This window comes from Poecilia mexicana, unplaced genomic scaffold (assembly GCF_051168715.1).
Source record: "Poecilia mexicana isolate PSO_F unplaced genomic scaffold, ASM5116871v1 scaffold_15, whole genome shotgun sequence".
Taxonomy (NCBI): domain Eukaryota; kingdom Metazoa; phylum Chordata; class Actinopteri; order Cyprinodontiformes; family Poeciliidae; genus Poecilia; species Poecilia mexicana.
This window is the reverse complement of record NW_028263384.1, coordinates 24,809,524-24,832,344: the sequence shown is the minus strand read 5'-3', so window position 1 is coordinate 24,832,344 and position 22,821 is coordinate 24,809,524. Positions and strand designations below refer to the sequence as shown.

At 39.1% G+C, this 22,821-nt stretch overlaps 1 protein-coding gene across 3 annotated transcripts in view; it reads left to right on the top strand.

Annotated features, from left to right (window-relative positions):
- The window catches only part of arid4b (AT-rich interaction domain 4B), a 52,160-nt gene that overhangs the window by 19,854 nt on the left and 9,485 nt on the right, over window positions 1-22,821 (top strand). The window contains exons 4-19 of one of the 3 annotated variants that reach the window (XM_015007789.2): window positions 4,582-4,647; window positions 4,946-5,036; window positions 5,748-5,827; window positions 6,098-6,189; window positions 9,169-9,310; window positions 10,356-10,435; window positions 14,700-14,776; window positions 15,360-15,508; window positions 15,590-15,662; window positions 15,744-15,838; window positions 15,931-16,028; window positions 16,606-16,804; window positions 16,897-17,120; window positions 21,006-21,188; window positions 22,128-22,212; window positions 22,310-22,505. In XM_015007789.2, coding sequence (XP_014863275.2) covers window positions 4,582-4,647; window positions 4,946-5,036; window positions 5,748-5,827; window positions 6,098-6,189; window positions 9,169-9,310; window positions 10,356-10,435; window positions 14,700-14,776; window positions 15,360-15,508; window positions 15,590-15,662; window positions 15,744-15,838; window positions 15,931-16,028; window positions 16,606-16,804; window positions 16,897-17,120; window positions 21,006-21,188; window positions 22,128-22,212; window positions 22,310-22,505 — 1,930 coding nt within the window. Of the gene's footprint in view, window positions 1-4,581; window positions 4,648-4,945; window positions 5,037-5,747; window positions 5,828-6,097; window positions 6,190-9,168; window positions 9,311-10,355; window positions 10,436-14,699; window positions 14,777-15,359; window positions 15,663-15,743; window positions 15,839-15,930; window positions 16,029-16,605; window positions 16,805-16,896; window positions 17,121-21,005; window positions 21,189-22,127; window positions 22,213-22,309; window positions 22,506-22,821 lie in introns of all 3 variants that reach the window. The other 2 variants (XM_015007790.2, XM_015007786.2) reach the window with 2 other exon arrangements.

Genomic DNA, 22,821 nt, shown 5'->3' with positions numbered 1-22,821 from the left:
AATGTTGAAACATGACTATTATTCGGTGGTTGGCTTTACTGTGAATATTCTACTGTAATGGAGTCTTCTTCACCTTATTTACTGACTGTGCTTCATTAATTTTTGTCTGCTTGTTCAGCTAAGTCAGTAACTACAGCGTAACTGTTGTTTTACGAGACAAGGTGAAATGATGTGAATGAGTCTCGCTCTGTATAGTGCAATCTGTGCTAGAGGACCTGTAAGGAGGCAATTAATGCCTCAGAGATCTATTATGCGTGAGAACCAGTCCAACAAATACTGACAATTGTGTAGAGACATGTTGTGTATTCATGAATTTAGTTTTTACTGATTTTGTGAAAGATTTTTATTTACGTTTTAATTACAGTTATTGAGGTTTGAATGTAGAGCAGGGCAATGTGGAAAAAATATATCACAATAAAATGTTTAATATTGGTATCCATATGTATCATGATATAAAACAAATCACAAATTTTGTTTAATGATCCATGATACTGTTAGATTATAACAGATTAGGTTATTTTTTATATGAAAGATTTATTTTTAAAAGTTGAACATGTCATTGAATATGACAAGAAATCATTACTGTTTAAATTTTACCTTTAGTAACATAAAGATACCTAATTTTTAAAGTGCAATCAGTAATACTTTTAGAACAAATTGATATCAGTAATGATTTCTTTAATGTCAAGTTGTCATAACAACGACATTTTGAATAATGTCAACTTTGTATTAAAAGTGTCATGATTTACCGAATGACGCTTTATGACAACAGTCATAAATGTTCATGAAGGCTTATTCATGTTTATGACAGTGTCATGACAGTCTTATTCACCCCCCCTTCAAATAAAGTGTTACCGGAACAATTTATTGTCCAGAAAAATTTGTCATTGTGACAGGCCTAATTATATTATAAGCTAAAATCTTCAAGTGTTACAGAAAAACTAACAAAAATGGACACTTTTTTTTAACTGAAGTCAAATAAATAAAATGGGGATTGGAATATAAATTCTCAAACTCTCTTTTCTGTAGCTCCTTTTAAATATAGATTTTTTTTATTTATTTTTTTTTAAAGAATAAGCCATGAAAACAAACAAACAATGAATTCAAAATAAATACAATTTCAGTCTATATCCTCAGTGTAAACTTCAGCAACAAAACTTATATAAAATAGACATTGTCTTTGCTCTGAAAAAAACAAATTCCAGTTAGGGGAGTTCTGCCTCAGTGCTGTCAGTCTGTGCTGGATCAGATATTGCTCTGCACAGTCCATGTTTTCTCAGGGGGTTTAACACTTGTTCCCATCTGGGATTGTGAAGTTTTACATTCTGCGTGTTCCAGCAGGTGTCACTGGTTCAGGTGGTTAAACAGATTGGTGTTATTCCCTGACTTCTTCCCAACATTCGTGCTACATGTTGTTTTGTCCGACATTAAGTAGCCAAAATACCGCCAGTTAACGGAACCGTTTAGGTCCTTGTTGTCAACAGTGTCATTTGCTTTTCATCTTTCCTGCCTTCAGGCTACTATTTCTTTACTTTCTGTTTTTTTTTTTTAATTGTATCCTGCCTGTTACCTGAAGTGAGCAGGGACGTGTCTAGATTTTTTTTCTTTATTTCTTTTTTCCCCCCTAATTGCTACATTTAATAGCAATTTTTATCTTAGATTACAATGAACAGTGGACCAAACAAAAAACACATGAATCTGTTTAGCATGCAATAATCACGCATTAGATTTGTTTGCTACAGTGGCGTAGGACCAGGTCTAATTTTTCTTGTCGCACAATTAGCCTGTTTATCTTAAAACTTGGCTGTATAAAACTATTTTTAGCTCTATTATGCTATTACACTATTCAACTTGATGTCAAAAATATGGAACCATTATAGACTACAAATTGCAAACAACTGCTTAATTATGCCCTTTTCTACTTTTTTGAAGTAAAGATGGAAATTAGCCACTTGGCTGTTTACATGTAATTGTTAATCTACATGTGATAACCCATTTTTAAATAATACATTTGAAACAATCAACAACAAAATATCAAAATATTCTTATTGTAATTATGAAATTATATTATCTTATGGCATTTCTGTCATGCTAATCTGTACGATCCAATATGAACAAACTGATTGGCGGCTCTGGTGGGAGTGGCCTATTCAACTCTTCTGAGTTGACCCTTTTTTATATCTCTAACCATTGATTAAAAATTATTTTACGATTATTTCGGCCTTTGGGTGCTGCACAAAAATGTGCATGTGCTTGAACCATCAATACATGTGTGAAGGGCAAATAAAGCTTCCTGATCCTGAGCCTGACCTGCCAAGCCAGATAACTCTTTAAAAACTATAAATTATAGCATTCAGAAAATCATAGTAACTTTCTCAGAATGTTTATTATAGCATAAAAATTTAATTTCCGTTGAAAAATTGCCATGTTATAAAGCTTTCTCTCTCTGTCTTAAGGACTGGGAACTCTAATTTCATCAAGAAGAAGCATTAAATGAAGGCATTAGTATATGTATTAAACCTTTATGTTGTGCTATATGAGTCTCTCCTCCGTGTGATGATTCATCCAGACAAAATCAGTGGCTGCTTCTTAAAAAATGACCAAGTCACTAATATTGATATAGACTACCTGTTGCATCAAATTACAGGAAACAAAAGAAAATCATGGAAATCAGGGAACAAGGAAAACAACTGGAGTAAGTTTGGGCTGTGATAACAGCGAGGCAGGGATAAATGTTTTTCATGCGATATACTTTCTGAACTAATGCTATGTTTTTATGGGGTTTAAGTGGCCGCTCAGCTCCCTCTGCATCAACCATCATACTGTTAGGTTTGTCAGTGTGGTGAGGTGTTATTGATGTTGTCTAGCTGCGGCTTTGGACCACAGGTCCTTCTCTTTGCCTTTAGAGTGAAAAGCATCCCGCGGCTTATTTTTGCTGGGCTAAAATGTCATTTTCTTGGAACTACTCCCTCAGTAAGCTTTTGTTTCATTTCTTTTCCTGCCTTATTTTTTCTTGACCTTACAATTTAGTACATATTTCTTTGCCTTGATTCTGCCTTCACAGTGAAATTTTGATTGCTTTTTTTTGTGCTGCTGGTTTATTTGAAACTGACTCCATGTCATTGCCTGAAGCTGTTACCTGCTGGAGTTCTGTCTGATAGCGGCTATTTAACATTTTGTTCACCGCCTCGCACGTGCCATTGATTCTAAATTGAGTTGGGTTTTTATAAAAGTTAATTTAATTAGACCGTCAAAATAATTTTGTCATTTTATGTGCACATTGTCAGAAAAATGTATTTTTAAGATCTTCTTGGAAAAATCACATGTACAGGCGAGGGAAGAAATACAAATCCTTTGTTTCTGGCTACTGTTAACACATTCAACACATAAAATAAGTCAGTGTAGACATAGGGCCTTGTAATAGTTAAACTTTTTAATATTTAGCTCTGTTGCAATTACAGTTAGGGCTGGGCATCAAATTTCATTGCAATATTTTTGCAGTATTATTGTGATAACAGTAGAAATTAAGATAAAAACTAATTTTTTAGTGACTTTATCACTGTAGCTACCTGGCATATGATTCATAGTACCGTGAACATAAATGTTCTTGGAAAAACATGAAAGAAGTTTGATTCATATTGCTTTACATCTCCAAACTTCACAAAGTAACTGGATTTAATCACACAAGAAAAAATAAAAAATAAACATTTTTGTTTTGTTTTTAATTTAACATCATTAATTGAAAACATATCAAAAAAAATTTCGTAAGTAATTTTTCATAATATATGCTAACTGATACATAAAATGAACCTCCCTAATCACTATTGTAAACTTTTTTTTTAATCTGAAAGTGTGACTTGCATCTAAGTTTACCAAAGTTTTACTGACATCACAGTAAATAAAATTCAGTCCAAATATTTATCTTTAAAAGTCACCTAGTTAGTATAGTAAGTATAACATCTGGAATAATCTGAGACGCATGGTCCCCTCTGGAAACCATGGCGGTGGCAGTATAATGCTGTGGGGATGCTTTTAGGGAGTATGGTTAAAGTTGACTTAAATGATTGTGGTGGATATTTAGGTCAATTCAAGCCTTTCAGAAGCTGCAAAAGTCATGAGACAGAGCAGAGCTCAAGTATCCAGCAGGATAATAACCGTAAACAAACAGCCAGAGCAACAACTGAAAGGGTAAATCAAAGCTTATTCATTCATTACAGAGGCTCTCGTCTTGTTGATCCATCACATAAAATCCCAATAAAACACATTAAAGTTTGTGCTTCCAACATGACAAAAGGAGTGAGAATATTTTAGCAAGTCAGTGTCGCCGGCCTTTTCTTTTCTGCCACACAGCGACTCCGCTAGCTCACTTAGAGAGTGGTATTACCACTGTGGCTCATTTAGGGCAGTGGACAGACCTAAGGAGGGAGGAATGGGTTTAGGAGGGGGGTGCTTCTGGTCAGTGTTTCCCTAATATTCCCCTTCACAAAGCAGACGTCTACACTTCATTCACAGATTGTAAAATAACCTGGCCACGTAATTATTCTCATTACTAATTCTCTTTTTGCCTCCTGCCTCCCCCAGGTGACCTTTAAGCCTGATCTGTCTACAGCTGAGGTCCACGATGAAAACATCAAAGGACCTCTGAAGGTGAACCTTGAAATATGAGCAAAACTAGTGATTTATTTTCCTTTTTTTGTCTTCAATGTTTATTATTAAACCCATTTTATCGTAGATTTACTCCTTCACTTCTCCTAAACACCCTCCCCCCTTTTAAAAATCTGCAGACTGTGAACATTAGCATTTCAATTTGATCTCAGTCACTTTAGTTTCTATTCCTTTCTGTGTTATTGTCTCACTATGTACAAATAACATGTCATTAGATTTATGATCAGGTAATAATTATGATTTGCAGCACGATAATAACAGCTGTGTGTCTGTGGAACAGGTGGGTGCTGTTGTTGAAGTGAAGAATCAGGATGGCGTTTACCAAGAGGCCACCATTAATAAGCTGACTGATGCCAGTATTTATACGGTTGGTAAGTCAAACAGGAACCACTCTCCACCTGCAAATCTGTGCCAACTAACGTGAAAAAGAAGTATTTGTTAAAAAGACTCACAGTACCAACAGGTTTCCAATTGAAAAGTGTGGAAAAGTATCAGCTTTTGTGTTTATAATTATATATTTATAATTAGTTTTTATTTTTTATTATTGTAGTAAGTGGTATATTATTTACTTTAAGTATGCTTACATATGGTATCATTAAAAAAAATAGTCAAAAGAATGCCAGCCACAAATGTTCCCAAAGATAAAGTATCTACTCACCCAGAATATTTGAGAAAAGCTGCAAACTGCGAGTTTACTCAAGTTTAATCTGCTCCCTTTATTGAAAATCTATATCTGCGAGTTCACAGTTGCAGCGTGTTTCTACTGCTGCTTTGATCAGAAGTTTCGCAGCTTCTTGTTGTCACTGAAATGCTCCCAGAGGGATTCCACTGTAGTGAAAACATCCTCAACCCAGATTAATAATTTTCATTCACTGACTCTCGCGCATGTAGCCTCCTCAAATGTTTCCTCTCCGTGACGTCAGTGGTGCGTTCGAGGAATTGATGAGCCTCTCCAGCAGCTGAGAGCGGACTTGTTTTCATTATGCAGACATCTTGATGATGGGACGGGAATGTATTTGTGTCTACTTGTGTTGATGGAGTTCTGTTCTTCTTGCAGCAGCCTAATGATTTTGTTTTTGCAGTTTTTGACGACGGCGACGAGAAGACTCTGAGGCGTTCTTCTCTCTGCCTGAAAGGAGCCCGTCACTTTGCAGAAAGCGAGGCGAGTAGCGCTCTGGCCTTGAGTTTAATAGCTGCCTCATTGAGAAAGCTTAACAAATGAAACCATGAATGTTCTCTTTTTCACATTTTAACTAAAGATTATTATTAATCTTTAGTTTAGTTTAGCATATCCTTTGCTAAATAAATCCATTTCTAACTCCTTGGAGTCCTTTAAAAAAGATTTCATGTCATGTCAGTGAACACTTTGTTTGGTTTCTAATTGGCTGAAGACGCAGCTGAGGTTCTTTGTTGTGCTTTCTTTCATCTGCAGACACTCGACAGACTCCCTCTCACCAACCCTGAGCACTTTGGCACACCGGTCATTGGCAAGAAGGGGAACCGTGGCCGGCGATCAAATCCTATGTGAGTATTACCCTCAATCTCTGGCTTATGTCTGACTGCTACGGTGCCTTGAAAAGGTGAACAAACAATAACTGTGAAGACAAAAGTAAATGGTACATGGTTTATTTATTTATTTTTTTTTCCAAATGCAAATCTAAGAAGTGTTGCATTCATTTGTATTTAGGCCAGCAGGTTAGCGCCTTTAAAGAGTGAAATTTTTACCTGTTAGCTGAAGTTCAGTCAGATTGTGTTTGCTAACATTAGTTATCAAGTTTTGTCAGTGATTCTAACTGGACTTTGATTGAGCCATTCTAACACATATTGCATATTGATCATAAACCTAAATTATGAATTCATCTGGACCCTACATAGCTTTGATTAAATGGGTTTTCTTGTGGCTTTTCCCCAACAGTTGCTTTCTCCTTTTCCATAAATGCCAGATTTGTTGATGGTCGCACATCTGACATAGACTCCTTACATCAGATGTGTGTTGCTTGGTCCATGCGCCTCCTCCACTAACAGACACATCTGCTGTACCTTTGTTGATGGCATGTGAAATGAAAGATTTGATCTCATCACTTTATGCAAAGTTTCTGAGGCTTGACAATGAGAGAAGAAGCAGCTCACTGATTCCCGCTCCTTCATCATGAAGGCTTATGAATGTTTGCATAGTTTGGTTGAAGGCTGCATTTTTCCATTCCTTTTTTTTCTCTTCCTTTCCTTTCCCCTTTACTTTTGTTTTTCTTTTCCTTTCCCTTGAATTGAACCACTCATATCTCTTAGTTGTTTCTGATTTGATCTTTTTTGGGTAGTTTTACAAAGTACGCAAAAAGGATCCATCTATCATTATGGATCCTTACTTCATCGTCTCTCTGTCCGACTTTCTAACCATACAGCCAGACAGATGTAAAGAGAAGCGTCAGAAGCAAAAGAGGTGGATTAAGCAGTGCTTGCCAGCAACTGATGGAGTCAGCCAGGACATATTACTATAGAGCATAGTCACCACTGCCCAGGTATTGAGCTGTTAGCATGTCATATAGCATGCTAGCAGTGTGGAAAATCCAACATTTACCAAACAAAAATGTACCAAGCAAAATGGAATCCATAGTAAAGGAAAATCTACACATTAGATGAGGGGAAAAGTAAACCTCACAAAATAATCAAATCACAGGGCAGACAGCAATGCTATCTTCAATCAGAGGCTTCTTCAGATCAGTTGCAAGACTGACTGCTACCAGCGTCACCATCCACAACAACTGTTTGAAGATACTTAAGTGATACAAGCTATGACAACATTTAATTTCCCTTTGGCATAAATAAAGGATCTTTGAACTGAATGGAATTGAACTTGGATGTTCTTGTAGTTTTTTTTCTTTGCTATAAAAATCCCCTGATGTCTCTGAGCTCCTGGGAAATAGCACAGTTTTCATTTGGGAATAGGGACTGCTCAGGCTTTATTTGGGTTATAATTGCGTTTCATCCCTTATAAAGAGAAGACTTGGCTACATAATCTTATTCTCCTTTATAATTGCACCCACAGAAAAGTCAATATTGGCCTAAACACTGATGCATTATTGATCCACAATGGACCCAGCTACACATTAGACCCTTGGGTCTGTTATCCCTCTGCACAATAAAGTTTTATATCAGGAGTTACAGAGGTTGACTCCACTGTATACGCCGAAACGAATACAGTAGCATCGTCGACGGCTGCGCTGCAGCAAGTGCAGAAGGATTCCTTTAAATCACTTCATGCAGCAGCTGTCAGTTAATGTTGAATTCTGTTTCCTAAATGAATGGTAGTCTCCCTTTCATTAAGTCGTTAAAGTGCTTTGTTTATGACTTTGAGTCCCAGCTTGTTGATGTTGTTGTTGTAGCTGCAGCAGCCTGACTGATTTACTGAGCTCTCGTCGTGCCAGACGCCGTGTTTATATGTACACAGAGCTGCGCACAGACCCGGCCTAGTGAGGCATAAAAAGAGGACAGAGGATCTGTTTGCCTGCTGGTGCTGCTTGCATGATCACTCAGAGACGTGTCTGTCTGTCTGCTGGCTGCAGGACAGAAAATCAGGAAGAAGCATCAGAGCGTCAACACGCTGATCCTAATGAGTGGGCTCATCAGTGGAGTCTTGTGTTTCACTCTGCACCGCAGTGATAAGAGCACAAAATATGGAGCTGGTTTGTTGTACTTGAGACTGTTCATGTTTTATTGCCGAAGATGTTGCTAAATAAGGAGATGGTTGGTTTGGGGGAAATTAGCCTCTCCGCTTTTATTGAAAGAGACTGGCACAAGTCGCTCGTTTTCACTGTTTTATTGATGATTGTTGTGATGCTTGGGTTTTATTTTGCAGATCATGGTTACTGATGCATGCTTAGCAACAACATTGGTGTCGCTTGATCTTTTCTTTTCCCTTTTTCTCACTTTATAGCTTCAAACTTTATTGTATTTCATTGGGATTTTATGTGACGGACGAACAGAAAGCAGGGCAATGTTGTAAAGCAGAAGGAAAATAATACATGTTTTTCAAAATATCTAAAAAAAAATCTGACCAACCTCCTTATTCTGATAACCTTTAATAAGATCAATTTCCTCACTTGTAAACAAAGTCCACCTTTGAGTAATTTAATTTAATTTAATTTTTCATTGTGAAAGCTGTGCATCATCTCTCCTCTTCTTCACACTTTGTGTATGTCATGTCACGTAAAATCCCAATATAATACATTGATATTTATGGTTGTAATTTGTCAAAATATGAAAAATATCCAGTTGTTATGAGCTCTTTTGCAACGCCATGTAAATGTACCGTTCTGTCTACACCAGATGTGAATAATTGGTTTGTTTATAGACCGAAAGATGTTCCCTTCAATCCTAGTTAGTCCAAATGTTCTTTAATTTTTTAGAATCAGATCTAACGCTCAAGTCTGTACGTGCATTCTCCTCCTCCCCCCGTCTTCCTGCCATAAAGTCTTTTTGAGCAAATTGTACTTTTTCCTCCCCCAGTCAAGAGGAGGAGTTGTCCTCCTCCTCCAGTGAGGAAGAGGAGAGTGACCAGCGTCAGAATGAAGATCTGTTCGGCAAAGTGGTCTGCGTGGAGGGGGTTGCCGCCGGCGACAAAAAGAAGAGCACGTGGTATCCCGCTCTGGTGAGTTCATGCCTTTCTCCCCCAGCTGCTCCGTGCCGCAGCAGAGCCAGAGAGCGCTGCTGCTGATCTAACAGAATAGCCACAGAGCTGTGCCATTTCATCAAAACGCCTGCTTACGTAACAGCAGCACTCAGCAGGATTATGTGATTGCTTTGGAGTTCAGCTGCTTTGAATTGCCGTAACATGCATGTTTTGGGCGATGAAGGAAGGAGCTAATTTCCTCGAATGGGGGGGGATACTTTCCTTCATTTTCTCTAGGAATTAGATCTTATCTGAGCAGCAGTGCAGCACAATCAGGTCTGTTGCTTTTAATTCATGTCTCAGATCCATTTCTAAACTCTGTCAGTGTCTGCTCTTTCTCGTTTTGTATAAGTGCTAGCAGTAGAAGTGAGAGAATGGCAGAGGGTGGGGATCTGTCCTTTTAACTGTGCTCAGCTCTGCCCCTCCTGGATTTGTTGTTCTTGGCTTGTTGTTGGCTGAGCTCCATGCTGCCTCCTTGTGACCGAATAGGGGAGAACATTATACAGCAGCTTATCATTGTTTACACTGTTACCTTATGGCAGAGCGATGCTGCCAGATGTGTCATGCAGCAGATGATCCATAGCTACAACAAAAGGGTTTGTTTCCCTCCCGACTTGTACGCTAAAAGGAGGAAAGGTCATGTGTCCATATGTGAGCAGAGTGTTTACCTTCGCAGAGCAACATGTGAGTCTGTGCTTAGGTCAGAGTGTTCACCCTGCAAGCGTGTTTGTGCTGCAGAGTCCAGGAGGAAGTGGGCAGAGAGCGAGTGGAAATCATGTTAGCAGGGCTGCCTCCTGTCATCGTTTTGCTTCTCAGCTCCTTCCAGCAGCCACACATGCTGCCATAAGCTGCTTACTCCTACAACTACAACCATCATCTCCCTTTCCTGTATGTTTTTACGTTCACAAAGGACATAATTCTACATGCCATCTGGCAGAAACCTGTTTGAACTCCATTAACACCTCAGCTCCGTCTCTTGTTTGCTTCTGATTTTCCTTTTTCTCTTGTTTCTTTGCATCACAAGGTTATTTCCCCGGACTGCCATGAAGACATAACCCTGAAGAAGGACAACATCTTCGTCCGATCTTTCAAGGATGGAAAATTGTGAGTTTTCTTCTTTTCAATAGGCATTACACTTCTTGCTGTTTGTGACTCTTTGTGCTGCTCCTTTCTGACTTTAACATTGAAACGAGCTAAACTTAGCAGAAGTATTCAGTATTGTCAGAAAGTATTCACACCTCTTAAACTTCAATGTTTAATTGGTTTTTTTTCTATTGTTTTTTTTTTCACAGTAATTGTGAAGTGAGAGGAAAATGATACCAGATGGTTTTCATCAGTTTTCAAAATAAAAGCCTGAAAAAGGAAACTGACTCAATACTTTACACACCTGCCTTCTGCTGCAGTTACAGCTTTAAGTCTGTTAGATTTTGTACATCTAGAGATTTTTGTCTTACCTTCTTTACAAAACGACTCGAGTTCGGTCAGATTGGATAGAGAGCATCTCTAAACATCAGATTTAAAGATTTTAAATTGGCCAAGGGCAGCGTTGAAATTTATGTAGGGTTGCTGAATGCAGATGCAGGCCACACTTTTCAGACTTTATTTATTAAAAAAATGAGAACTATGCTCACTTTTCCTTTCACCTCACAATGAATTTCTCCTTTGTGCTCTCTTATCACATAAAATCTGAATAAAACTTCTTGAAGTAGTAGTGACATAATAAAGTGTAAAACATTGGTAATACTTTATTTGAAGGGGGTTGAATAAGACTGTCATGACACTTTCATAAACATGACATAACACATATCATGAACATGAATGAGCCTTCATGAATATTTATGACTGTTGTCATAAAACGTCATTCGGTAAATTATGACTTTTAATACAAAGTTGACATTATTCAAAATGTTTTTGTTATGACAACTTGACATTAACCAGGAAATCATTACTGTTTAAACTTTACCTTTAATAACATAAAGATACCAAATTTTTAAAGTGCAATCAGTAATACTTTTATAACAAATTTATAACAGTAATGATTTCTTGGTTAATGTCAAGTTGTCATAACAACGACATTTTGAATAATGTCAACTTTGTATTAAAAGTGTCATAATTTACCGAATGACGCTTTATGACAACAGTCATAAATATTCATGAAGGCTTATTCATGTTCATGACAGGTGTTATGTCATGTTAATGAAAGTGTCATGACATTCTTATTCACCCCTCTTCAAATAAAGTGTTACCAAAACATTTAAAGAGCCGTGGATAAGTTTTTTTTTTTTTTTTTTTTTTTTCAAGGCAATGTGGATTAGTGTAGATCCATCTGTACCTTTAAGGATTTGTAGCTATTTGTAGCTATACATGGTAATTCTTCCAGTTTATTACGCCTAAAATGAGAAACTTATTTTTAGGCGTGCTCAACTGTATCTCAAGAACTACAAAATGATTGTCATTTATACTTAACAAATTAACTAGTTTGAAATGTATTTCCTGTAAATCTGCCGCAAGCAAGCCTTTAAAACGAAAAGATAAATGTTTTAAACTTTGGTTAAAAGAAAGGTTTGAGAAATTCCTTCACTGTCAGGATAGAATATTTGCAGTTTTATGTTAATTGTGTGTATTTGATCGAATATTCATACAATTGGACAAGTAATGCATTTCTTAGATCATTTCGGGCATTCCTTACTTTGTTTAAATTTTCTAAGAATACAGCTACAAACAGCAGTGCACTTTATAGGGGCTCTGTGTGGAAAGGCTATAATTTGGGAGTAGAAGGAAAATGATGCGTGGTTTTTACAAATACAAATCTGATTATTTTTGACTTTCCCGTCGCATTCTACTGCAGCCAAGCTCCCACTCTGTCTCTGCTAAAGAAACTTATTACCGCAGGATGATGATGCCACTACAGTGTTTTTGAGAAGATTTAATTTTTGAGTCTGGACAAGGGTAGAAAAAGTAAAAAGTGTGGGAGAAAATATAGACTTTTCAGACTCAAATTAGTAAACGAGGTGCTATGTTTGTTGCTTTGCTGGCCTGGTTTGTAATGTTCTACTTACCAAGCGCTGTGAATTACTGCTGAGGCGACATATTGCAGCTGCCCTGCAGCCTACATTCAGTCTGGATCCACACAGTCACATGTTGCGTCTAGTAAAGATAGAGAGAAGTTGTGCCATGTGTCTGCACTCAGCCAAAGGTTTATGCTTATGTGGCTACAGACTAATCCCGACATTCAGCGAGTGTTTTAACAGGACAACCTTTATGCATTCTTTAATAGATATCCTGCTAAAGTCATCAGTGTGACCCTTAATCTGCATTTTCAGCACAGGAAGTCTTATTAGACTAGTAGTTTGTTGAAGGCTGAAGGTGATGAGAGCGATAAGATGAGGAATGATAAATGAGGCGAGAGCTGGGAGTCAGCTACTTCTCCAAGCAAACCAACACATCATAATTAAACACGTATCAGTTTTACTCTCCGATTTCACTTGTTTAAGTCATCACTGTGCATTTTGAGTGGCTGTCAGAGTAAGAAGAAGGATAAATCTATATTACTGCTAATGAGATTTTCAGTTTTATCGCCCTGCGGGCCTCCAGTTGAAACGTTGCTGAAATAACATAGATCAAATCCTTGCATCATTGTTACTCGTGCGTGAAATGCATATGACTTACAACTTTATTTCCGTGTTCTCCGCAGAGAAAATATACTTAAAATTCAACTGTAAACGTTCAACACAAGCGTCTAATTTGAACTGATAATGGATCAAACGCTGCTCTGGTTTAGCCTGGATGAGAGACAGCTGGTGCAGAGACTGACGGTGCCTGTGGGGTGATTGCTGCTGACTTATCCATTGATTTTTCATCTCTGACGTTGACATTTGTGGTCCAGGACTAAATGTCTCTTCAGTAGTAGTTTGCCTTGACATGCGCCACTGCATACGCTGTAAAACGGGTTTGGGTAAAAGTCAGACATGACCAAGAGTCCAACCCGGTTTGGATCAGTTGAAGAAGCACGTAACTTCTGTAGCATCAACTAATTCACTGAAAACGGAGTTTGAAGAGTTTGGATTGACCTGAAACTCATCAAGAATTACATGTATGACATTTTTTAGCAGAATTTATTAACATCTTTTGATCTCTGAAACTGAAAGTCTCCAAACATCATTCGCTTACTTCCATGTTGTTAGCTTAGCCACATGATTAAGTTATTAATACTGGTTATAATAGTTGCTTACTACTCATATTATTAGTCCAAAAAAAAAACTTGGACTTATTTCCACCATACGGTGCCTTGCAAAAGTATTCTCATCCCTTTAACTTATCCAAATTTTCACATTATAACCACAACCTTTAATACGTTCTATGAGCCTTTCATCCATCCATGTATCAACTTTGGCGCTGCCTACATGCCAACCAGTTGACATGTATAATACCCTACCATTATAAATGTAAACATATAAAGTTTGCTGAACTGGGAACTTTAACTAGAGATGCTTTTCACTCCAAGTGGGTTTGATGGGAATCGATGGATGAATACATGGAAAAGCACCTCATGCACACTGTTGAGTACGGTGGAGGATATGTGATGCTGCGGGCCTGTTTCTCTTCCAGACGTCCTGCGACCTTTTTGGAGTGCATGTCATTATGAGCTCTTTGAAGTAGAAACCTGGTTACCTCTGCAAGAAGACTGATAATTGATCATTAATGGAGCTTTTCAGGCGGATAATGGTCCAAATCCTCTCAAAAAGCTGTTGAGAGGAGCTAAGAACAAGGGAGCCTAACAGAATGAAGGATCCAACCTTGTGAAGCTTCCATGTATTTATCAGCATTAATAGGTTTTTAAAATTTTATAAATAAAATCTGAAAAGTGTGGCATTATTTGTATTCAGCCTCCCAGACTAAAGTTGGATATTTATTGTAGTGTGTATTTATTTCCATGACAGCAATAAATTACACTTAATTATTCAAATTCAGAAACACTTTGTTGATCCCAAAGGGAAATTAAATGTTGTTGTAACTCACTTTAATTCAAATTCTTCAGAGTTATTGTAGATGCTGAGGCTGTTGGCAGGAAAGTTTGTTTGATTTAGGAGTTGTTTGAAAAAGCTTTACTGTATTGTCAAAATTCTTATATTACCCAGCTCTTGGTTACATGAAAGCATCAATAAATATAAATTAAAGCGTATGAGTAAATGCAGTTACTGTGTGGCTTGGTGATAAAAATCACACTTTTTGCTGTAACTGGTGTAGAGACGTTGGAAAACTAGGCTGTAAAAGCTTAAGTACTGGCGTTTCCCTCCTTCACTTACTTCCTACACTCTTCATAGTGCGTTTTAACACATATTTAAACTATTTTCACCATGTTTTGCAGCTACATGGTGCTCCGGAAGGACGTCAACGAGATAAACAGCGAGATTCCTCCAAAAGCCGACGCGGGACTCAAAGCAGGTAACGCTCTGAGAAAGGGATCTGACTGAACTGGCATGGCACGTTCCCAGTTCCAGACGTCTTGTGGGCTGGATCTGTGTGTTGGCACACTTGGCAGGAAAAAAAAAAAACGAAACCACTCAGAGTGGGTTTCTGTGAGGCAGAATGAAGAAAGATAAGTTTTTGTTTTAGTTCTGAGAAAAAGCCAGCGATTGAGAGCTCCTGTCGCTGTCGAATCTATTTTTATTTGAAGTCCTCACAAAGCTTCTCCTGCAGTGCCCTCGTTTTTTTTTTTTGTTTGTTTTTTTTCTATCCCCCTCCTTTCTGCTGTGCCACTCTTACTCTCTCTCGTAATTACAGCCAGGAAACGGCTTTGCATTATCTCAGCCGAGCTATTCACAGGTGGTTGACTCACAACTGTGATGTTTTCGACTATACAAAGCCTGAAACGAGCATCTGCCGAGGTAGTGAGGCCCCACCTGTGACACGCCGGCTCCTGCAGACACTGACACATTTTAATCTTTCAGATTTAAAAATGTCTAATTTTAAAGCTGGTGCATGTTTAGGTAGTTTTCATTTTTTTTTGTGTGTGCGTTTCTGACAGCGTTGGATGCGGCGTTGGAGTTCCAGCGGAAACAAGCCGTGCCCGGCTCCTGGAAGACAGAAGTGAAAGAGGAGAGCTCCAGCAGCGAGGAGGATGACGAGGATGAGGACGACGAGCAGGAGGAAGACGCCAGCGGGGAGGAGGAGGAGGTTAGCACCGGCACAGCGAGCCATCGCTGCATCCTCCGAGTGGAAATGATCCTCATCTGCTCTCTTGTTTCCTGTCTGCAGGAGGAGGTGGAGCCGTTCCCAGAGGAGAGGGAGAACTTTCTGCAGCAGCTCTACAAGTTCATGGAGGACAGAGGTGAGTGAAGCGACTAAACGACATTTACAGGAATCATTGGCGTCGCAAAACCTCAACCTGCTGAATGTTTCTCTTCTGTAGGAACCCCCATCAACAAGCGGCCTGTTCTCGGCTACAGGAACCTAAACCTCTTCAAGCTCTACAGGCTGGTTCACAAACTGGGAGGCTTTAACAACGTGAGTGTTTGACTGTCACTCATCACATTTCAGTTCAGCCGTGTTTGATTTGTTTCTCTGATTTCAATCTGCGATCGTGTGTCGTTGAACAGATTGAAAGCGGCTCTGTTTGGAAGCAGGTCTACCAGGATCTGGGCATCCCTGTGCTCAACTCGGCCGCTGGCTACAACGTCAAATGCGCTTACCGCAAGTACGTACTAATACCGAAAACCACACAGTAGCTACATGGATAGATACGTACAAAACCCTAAAATAAATTCATCATAATATCCTACTGCCTTTGATGAACTCACTTATGCCATATCCATTGGCACACCTAAGAGTTTCTATGAAATAAATGTGGTTCAAATGTTTTTTTAAATGTCAATGTTACTTTTATAAAATGGATCAGAAAATGTTAAGTGATTCACAACCTCCTGTTTTCCCTTGTGTATAAATCTGAGACTCTCACTCGTCAAAATAGGAAAGACAAGAGAGCATCTCTAAAAAGATACAAGAAAATGACTGCTGACTAAAATTTATCCATATTACCCAAATCTACAACTCTCTTACATTATCTACCATGCACTGACACAAGGCATTAAGCCATTTTCAAATTATTTCACTTTTAGACGTCTCTTAGGGTTTTTCTAAAATCACGATTATAAATTGTATGATTTCTGTCCCTTTTCAGTTTTAGTTTGTTTCTTTCTCACTTTTGCTTTCTTTCTGTCTCTTTTTCTTACTCTCTTTTCTGATAAATTTATGAGACATGTTTTATTTTGCAGGTATCTGTATGGATTTGAGGAGTACTGCACCTCCACTGCCATCACATTCAAGATGGACCTTCCTTTGAAGCAGGGTCCCAAGAGAGAGGTGAAGTCTGAGGAGGAAGCAGGAAGAGCGGCCCCTACTGCCTCCATCTCAGAGGAGCAGAAAACCCAGATGGACGGAGAACTTTGCACTCCACCATCTGTTCTCTGCAAGGTACCTTTTCGTCGGGACACTTTGAGTAAAATGTATTTTCACTTTGATGCCTCGTTGGGTTTTAAATAAAACCCTCCCTTTCTCACACATAGGAAGAAAAAACAGACTTCACCCAAATCAAATCAGAGTCGGAACCATCCAAAACGGAGGGAAAGGACGCCGACGATGACGATGACGACGACGACGAAGAAGAAGAAGAAGGAGGAGGAGGCGCTTCAAAGGCGGACGCAGACGAGGGGTCGTCTACATCCCGCCTCGGAGGTGATAACATAAAAACGGAGCAGGATGACGAGCAGGAGAGCAAAGATAACTCCGGGTAAGTTCTCTCATCCACACAGCTTTATAACAACCGTCCCCGTAGTCCAAAGACAACCTCACCCAAAGAATGTTTATAGTTTGTTGCCAGGCCTTCCCTTTTACTTTGTCAAAGCTACAAAGTCTATTATCAAATAAGGAGCAGTGATCCTTGTGACCTTAACGACACTAATACCCACAATCCTTCTCTGCCTGTCTAACCAAAGAGCTCTCCTCTCTCTCCTCTAACTAAGCTCTCCCCCTCTGTGCTATTATTATTTTGGTGGCTTGGTCGGGATCAGCTGGCAGAGGCCTGTTAGAGCGCCTGACTGCTACCTTCCACCTGGCCTTTCACGCTGTGCTCTCTGTGTCTCTCTGTGTTAGACTGCTTAACCGTGGCAAAGCCTCACCCACTCAGTGCACACAACATGGCTGTGCACACCTCCAGATCTCTTTCTGTCTCACTGCCTCTCCTCCCCTGCCTTCTCTCTCTCTTGGCTTCCGATCCTCAGCTCTTGTTAAATGTTCCATGTGTATGAATGTCGTCACTGAGACATCAACCCTCTCAGCGCTTCAGATGCAGTAACCTATAGCGACACGAGGACCTTGGTGCATAGGCGGATGGATGTGCTGGCTTTGGTTCGACCTCCTGTGTTGATGTGAAGGAGGGCAGATTACTACTTCCTGTCTTTAAAAAGCTCTTAGTGTCTCCCTCTGTGTAGACACAGGTGTGCTGCATAGGTCAGTGGGAACTCTCCGTTTGTTGCGTTTTGTCGAGATCATGGACTGTTCGGTAACTTGCAGGCTGTCAGATTGAGTCTGTGGACAAGCCAGAGGCTGATCTGATCTCTTCTGATTGCATCTCGTCTCTTTGATGTGTGCGCCGTCTAGCCTGGACTCTGTGAGGGCTACATTTGAATCCAGTAGCAGATTTCCATTGTGTGTGGCCAGCAGTATTTATTTTACAAGGAGGTTAAACTGTGCTGTTATTTTGGGGTAGAAATAAGTAATTGGAGAGTAGGGGTGGACAATATGAACTAAAAGTTTTATCACAAGATTTTGTGGTACAGTTCTGATAAAAGTGACAGTAAGAATGATTTATAGCTGTGGCTTTAGGACAAGAGTCATCTAAAGTGTGATTTGTATCTCTAAACTGCACACAGTCACTGCATTTAATCATATTTTCAAATGTATTGATATTCATTGAACAAACAGTGGGGGAAAAAGTCAAATTAATTTCGACAATATAGACAGTTTTGGGTTGTTTTTAAACATCATTCATTGTAATTTACTGTGACAAATTATTTTCATGAGATAAAATTTATCACAATAAATTATTTTAAAATGAATGGTCCTGATAACCATTAACATACTCAATATCCACTACAGTTAACTGGTTTTATTTAGGGGCATCTGAGTAAAACAGGCAGAATACAAGTGCATGTCATACATGTCGGATTTTTATTTTATTTTTTATTTTTAGGCTTGTTTTGTTATTTAATATTTGCATTCCTTGTGAGTGCCACAACCTGGTTTCCGTAGAAACAGATAAACAGCAACAGGACTGCTAAAGACAGCATTTTATTTTGTGTTTGTGGTTATAAATCACTTCCTGGTGTACAGAATTGCAATGTCTATATTTTCTATGAACGTAAAACTTAAGAAAAAGTCATGAAACATGAGTCCCTGGGTTGAATTTAAAGGGGTTGCAGGAAATATCCAATGTGGTGACTCTAGCCATACTGACTTGTTTTGTTTATGTTGAAGAGAACAGCTTTTTTGCATTCCTTGTGGATTGTTATTTTTAATATGCAGTGAGTAAAAAAAAATGTTTTCATATATTTATTTATCAGTGTTGAAAGTACGGCACTTAAAATAGCTGCTGTTTCCTTTGATCATTTGTTTCTGTGCCAACAGAAACCAAACGGCTGTGAGTAGACATGCAAAGTCTGATGTTTTCGCTGAGTCTATCCCAGCTTGTTTCCTCTCTGAGTGTTAAAAGACGTCACCTTGGTGGAACCAGAGAACCTTGTTGTGGATCTCAGTGCCTCCATCAGTGCTACAGACCTGCTTTAAGTTGCTGCTGAGCTACCCTGCAGAGCTGCGTTTTGCTGACCTAACTTGCTCTTGTGTCCCTTTGCATCTAAAACTCTGACTGCACTGCCAGACTAGCCTCAAGCTTTGTTTCCCACTAGCTCCTTCTTGTGGCTGCTTTATTCCTCACATTGTGTGTTTGTGTGTGAATGAGAATCTCAAGCGCTTCATGTTTGGGTGTAGGGCTAGTTCAAAGTAGTGTTTTTATCCCCTTTCTCATTGAGTTTTGCCATACAAGAATGTTTTACTTGCTGAAACACATACTGTACTGTGCCCTGTTATGGGTTACTATTAATGATGTAGTTGTTTATCCTGCAGCTTGCCTCAGTTATACTGGACTGGAGTTAAAGCAGGACAAGAACAGGAAGTTAATGTTTCTTTATAGATAAAGGCCATGTGTTGTAATGGGATAAGGCAGGCAAAGGGTGGAGCATATAGTCAGGCTTCTGTGCAGCAGTCAGTAGGTTGGGTGGATGGATGTGAGGGTGGGTCTTTGTTGTCATAGACATAGAAGAATAGATGCTGCGTTAGCACCCGGATCACACACCAACGTCTACGGCATACTGTGAGTGGCATTTTTATTGAGATGCAAAGACTGCACTGGACATTTCTGCTGAATGGGTTTAGGTCGAACGCTGTTCATGTTTGATACTGTGAAGCGTCGTCACCACAGGTACTGTTATTTACATGGCTGAAATACTGAACATCACCAAGAGTGATAATGTAATAGAAAAAGACTGTAATCAGTTTAACCATGTAATGCATATTCAGCCATAGTTTTGCAATTAAATGTTTTTATTATTGTTGTTCTTAGCATAATGGTAGAATTAAGAAGTTACTAGTTACATTAATGAATGAATTTAAACCACTTATTTTTCAGATATCAGTACAGTACTTTATTATTAATGGTCTATAATAATAGTAATAATAATAATCATAATAATAACCACTGTTATTGTTACGACTAGTATAATTATTATAATATTTGTTATTATTACTAGTTACTATTTTACTATAGCTTATTATAACGGCTTATTACTGTTATGATCAAAATACTATGAAAACACTAATATTCTTAGTAAATTAAACCACTTAATTTTATTTTTCTGATATCAGTACAATACTTTATTATTAATGGTCTATAGTAATAATAACCGCTGTTATTATTACTACTGCTATAATAATCACAATGAAATTTCTATTAATATTATTAGTTGTAGTAAAATAGTTATGCGCTTATTATTATAAGAGTATGAAAATACTAATAATATTAGCAAATTAAACCACTTAATTGTATTTTTTAAATTACATGAATTATTATGAATATTAATTAGAATTGTATAATGCTAACATTAAGATTACTATTAATATTTTTAATAATTACATTTATTTTTAATTTGTCATTGCAAGACTTAGTTTCAATAATATTGACAATATTATCATTATTATTATTTAAATTTTTATTAATATTAGAATTTGTGGTAGTGACATCTAGCAAAAAAGATCAGTGTTTAGCATCCATCCATGAAATTAAAAACAAAAGTTAAACTCTGTACAGTTTAATAATTTAGTTCAGCTATTTTGTATATAAAATGTTTCGTTTATTTACTTTATCTTCAGAAAATCTCCTTTCCAAGCGTACTCGCTTTGTTTTCTGAGGAGAACTTGCCACTCACAATATGGCGGATTCACTGGCGCGTCATTTCTACGGGGCATGGAAGCCAACGTGGCGTCTAGCTCTCCTACGTGTATGGTTGTGGTGTTCAATGGGGGCAGCCTAGGGCCAGGAAGTGCTGAACTGTTTTTCTTGCAGGGATGACAGCAGTCAGGAGGGGGAGGAAGGGGAGGAGTTTGAGTGTTACCCCCCGGGGATGAAGGTGCAGGTGAGGTATGGGCGAGGCCGCACTCTGAAGACGTACGAGGCCACTGTGAAAGAGGCAGACGTGGAGGGGGGAGAGGTGCTCTACCTGGTGCACTACTGTGGCTGGAACGTCAGGTAAGACAGGACCTGGGGAGAAATCACCTCTGTACACCCTAAAAAATAATAATAATTCAACAAATTTTATTTATGAACTTGTAACTCAGGTCAGGGGATCACCGCTACATGGGTATCCCTGCAGGAGCAACAGATTTATCCTTCACCCCTAGACAGTGCTCCGATTCTGGAGAATAGTGCGCCATCTAGTGGCAGAAACAGAACTGAGCATTTTGGGTTGACTCCTGGCTCAGTTTTGACTCAATCCTCTGTCTTTCTATCCCCCAGAAGTCTGTCTTTCTACAAAAATAAAACTAAAACTACAGACAGGATGATGATTTTGTAGCCAATCAGAGTTCTAGAATTGATCCAATCAGTGCTTTTGGTTGTAAATAATCTTTTAATTCCCATGAGCTACTCTGGATCTTTTGAATGGCCAAACAAAGTGCTGCTACACTCACCTCTACCTCTCAACCCTCTCCCCCCTCCCCTGCGGGTTAGGGTCAATGCAGGAGCGTTAGGGCTAACCATGACCCAGAAGTCAACTGGTGCAATCAGCATTTCATCGTCACAGTGTTGTTGTGTGGTCCTCCAGCACTCTTTAAGACAGTGGGATGTTCTCTGCATCGTCTCTGTTGTGTGTGATGTCGTAAAACGTTTCATTTTCCACTCACACGACCCCCACACCGACCCAAATAGCTCCCCTTGGTACCTGTGGAAACATAATTTGTGTGGTGGCTGGTGTGTTTCTTTCCTCATCGTAAAGGTTTGTCTTTTTCTACATGATTCCTTTGGATTTTCTCCGTTTGCTGTTGAAGCTTTATTGTGTCACAGCAACATGTCGGTTGGTTGGGCGGGTGTCTGTGTGGTGGATGCTGTCAGCGTGGATGTTTGGCTCTTTGTCGATGACCTGAATGTTAAAGCTGTCTTGTCTCTTGTACTGATTTTTGTTCTTTTTAGATATGACGAATGGATCAAAGCGGACAAGATCGTGCGCCCGGCAAATAAGAACGTCCCAAAAATAAAGCACCGCAAAAAAATAAAGGTACGACCGACTGTGCGGAGGGCGGGCACGGTTTCGGCGAGAACCGGGTTCTGATGTTCGCGGAATAAAACGCCGGCTGTGTTTTGAATCCCGACAGAACAAAGCCGAGAGGGAGCGCGACCGACTGGAGCGACTCGGTGACAGGGAGGTCCTCGGCCCGAACCGCGTCCCGCGCTCCAAATGCGGCCTGAGTCACGACGTCTTTTCCAAAATGAACGAGAGCGAGGACAAAGGGACTCAGCAGCCTCCAGTCAAGTCGATAGAAATCACATCGATCCTCAACGGATTGCAAGGTAGCAACACTCGAAATGTGGCTCTACGTAGAAGTTTACTTGTGCTCCCCATCAGCAGGAATGTCCTGATGATTTTGGGCTTCCAGCTATTCAGGATACTGTTGCTTATACTGTTGCTTTGCAGCAAAAATGTCCTGGGTTTGAATCCTGGCATGGGGCCTATCTGCATGCATATGTCCAGGTATTCAGGCTTCATCCCACCGTCCCAAAAATATGAATGTTTGGTTAATTGAATCTCTGAACGTCCCTTGGGAATAACTTTGCATGCATGTTTTTAATGTCCTGTTCAACCTGTCCTCTGTGTGCCTAATGACCC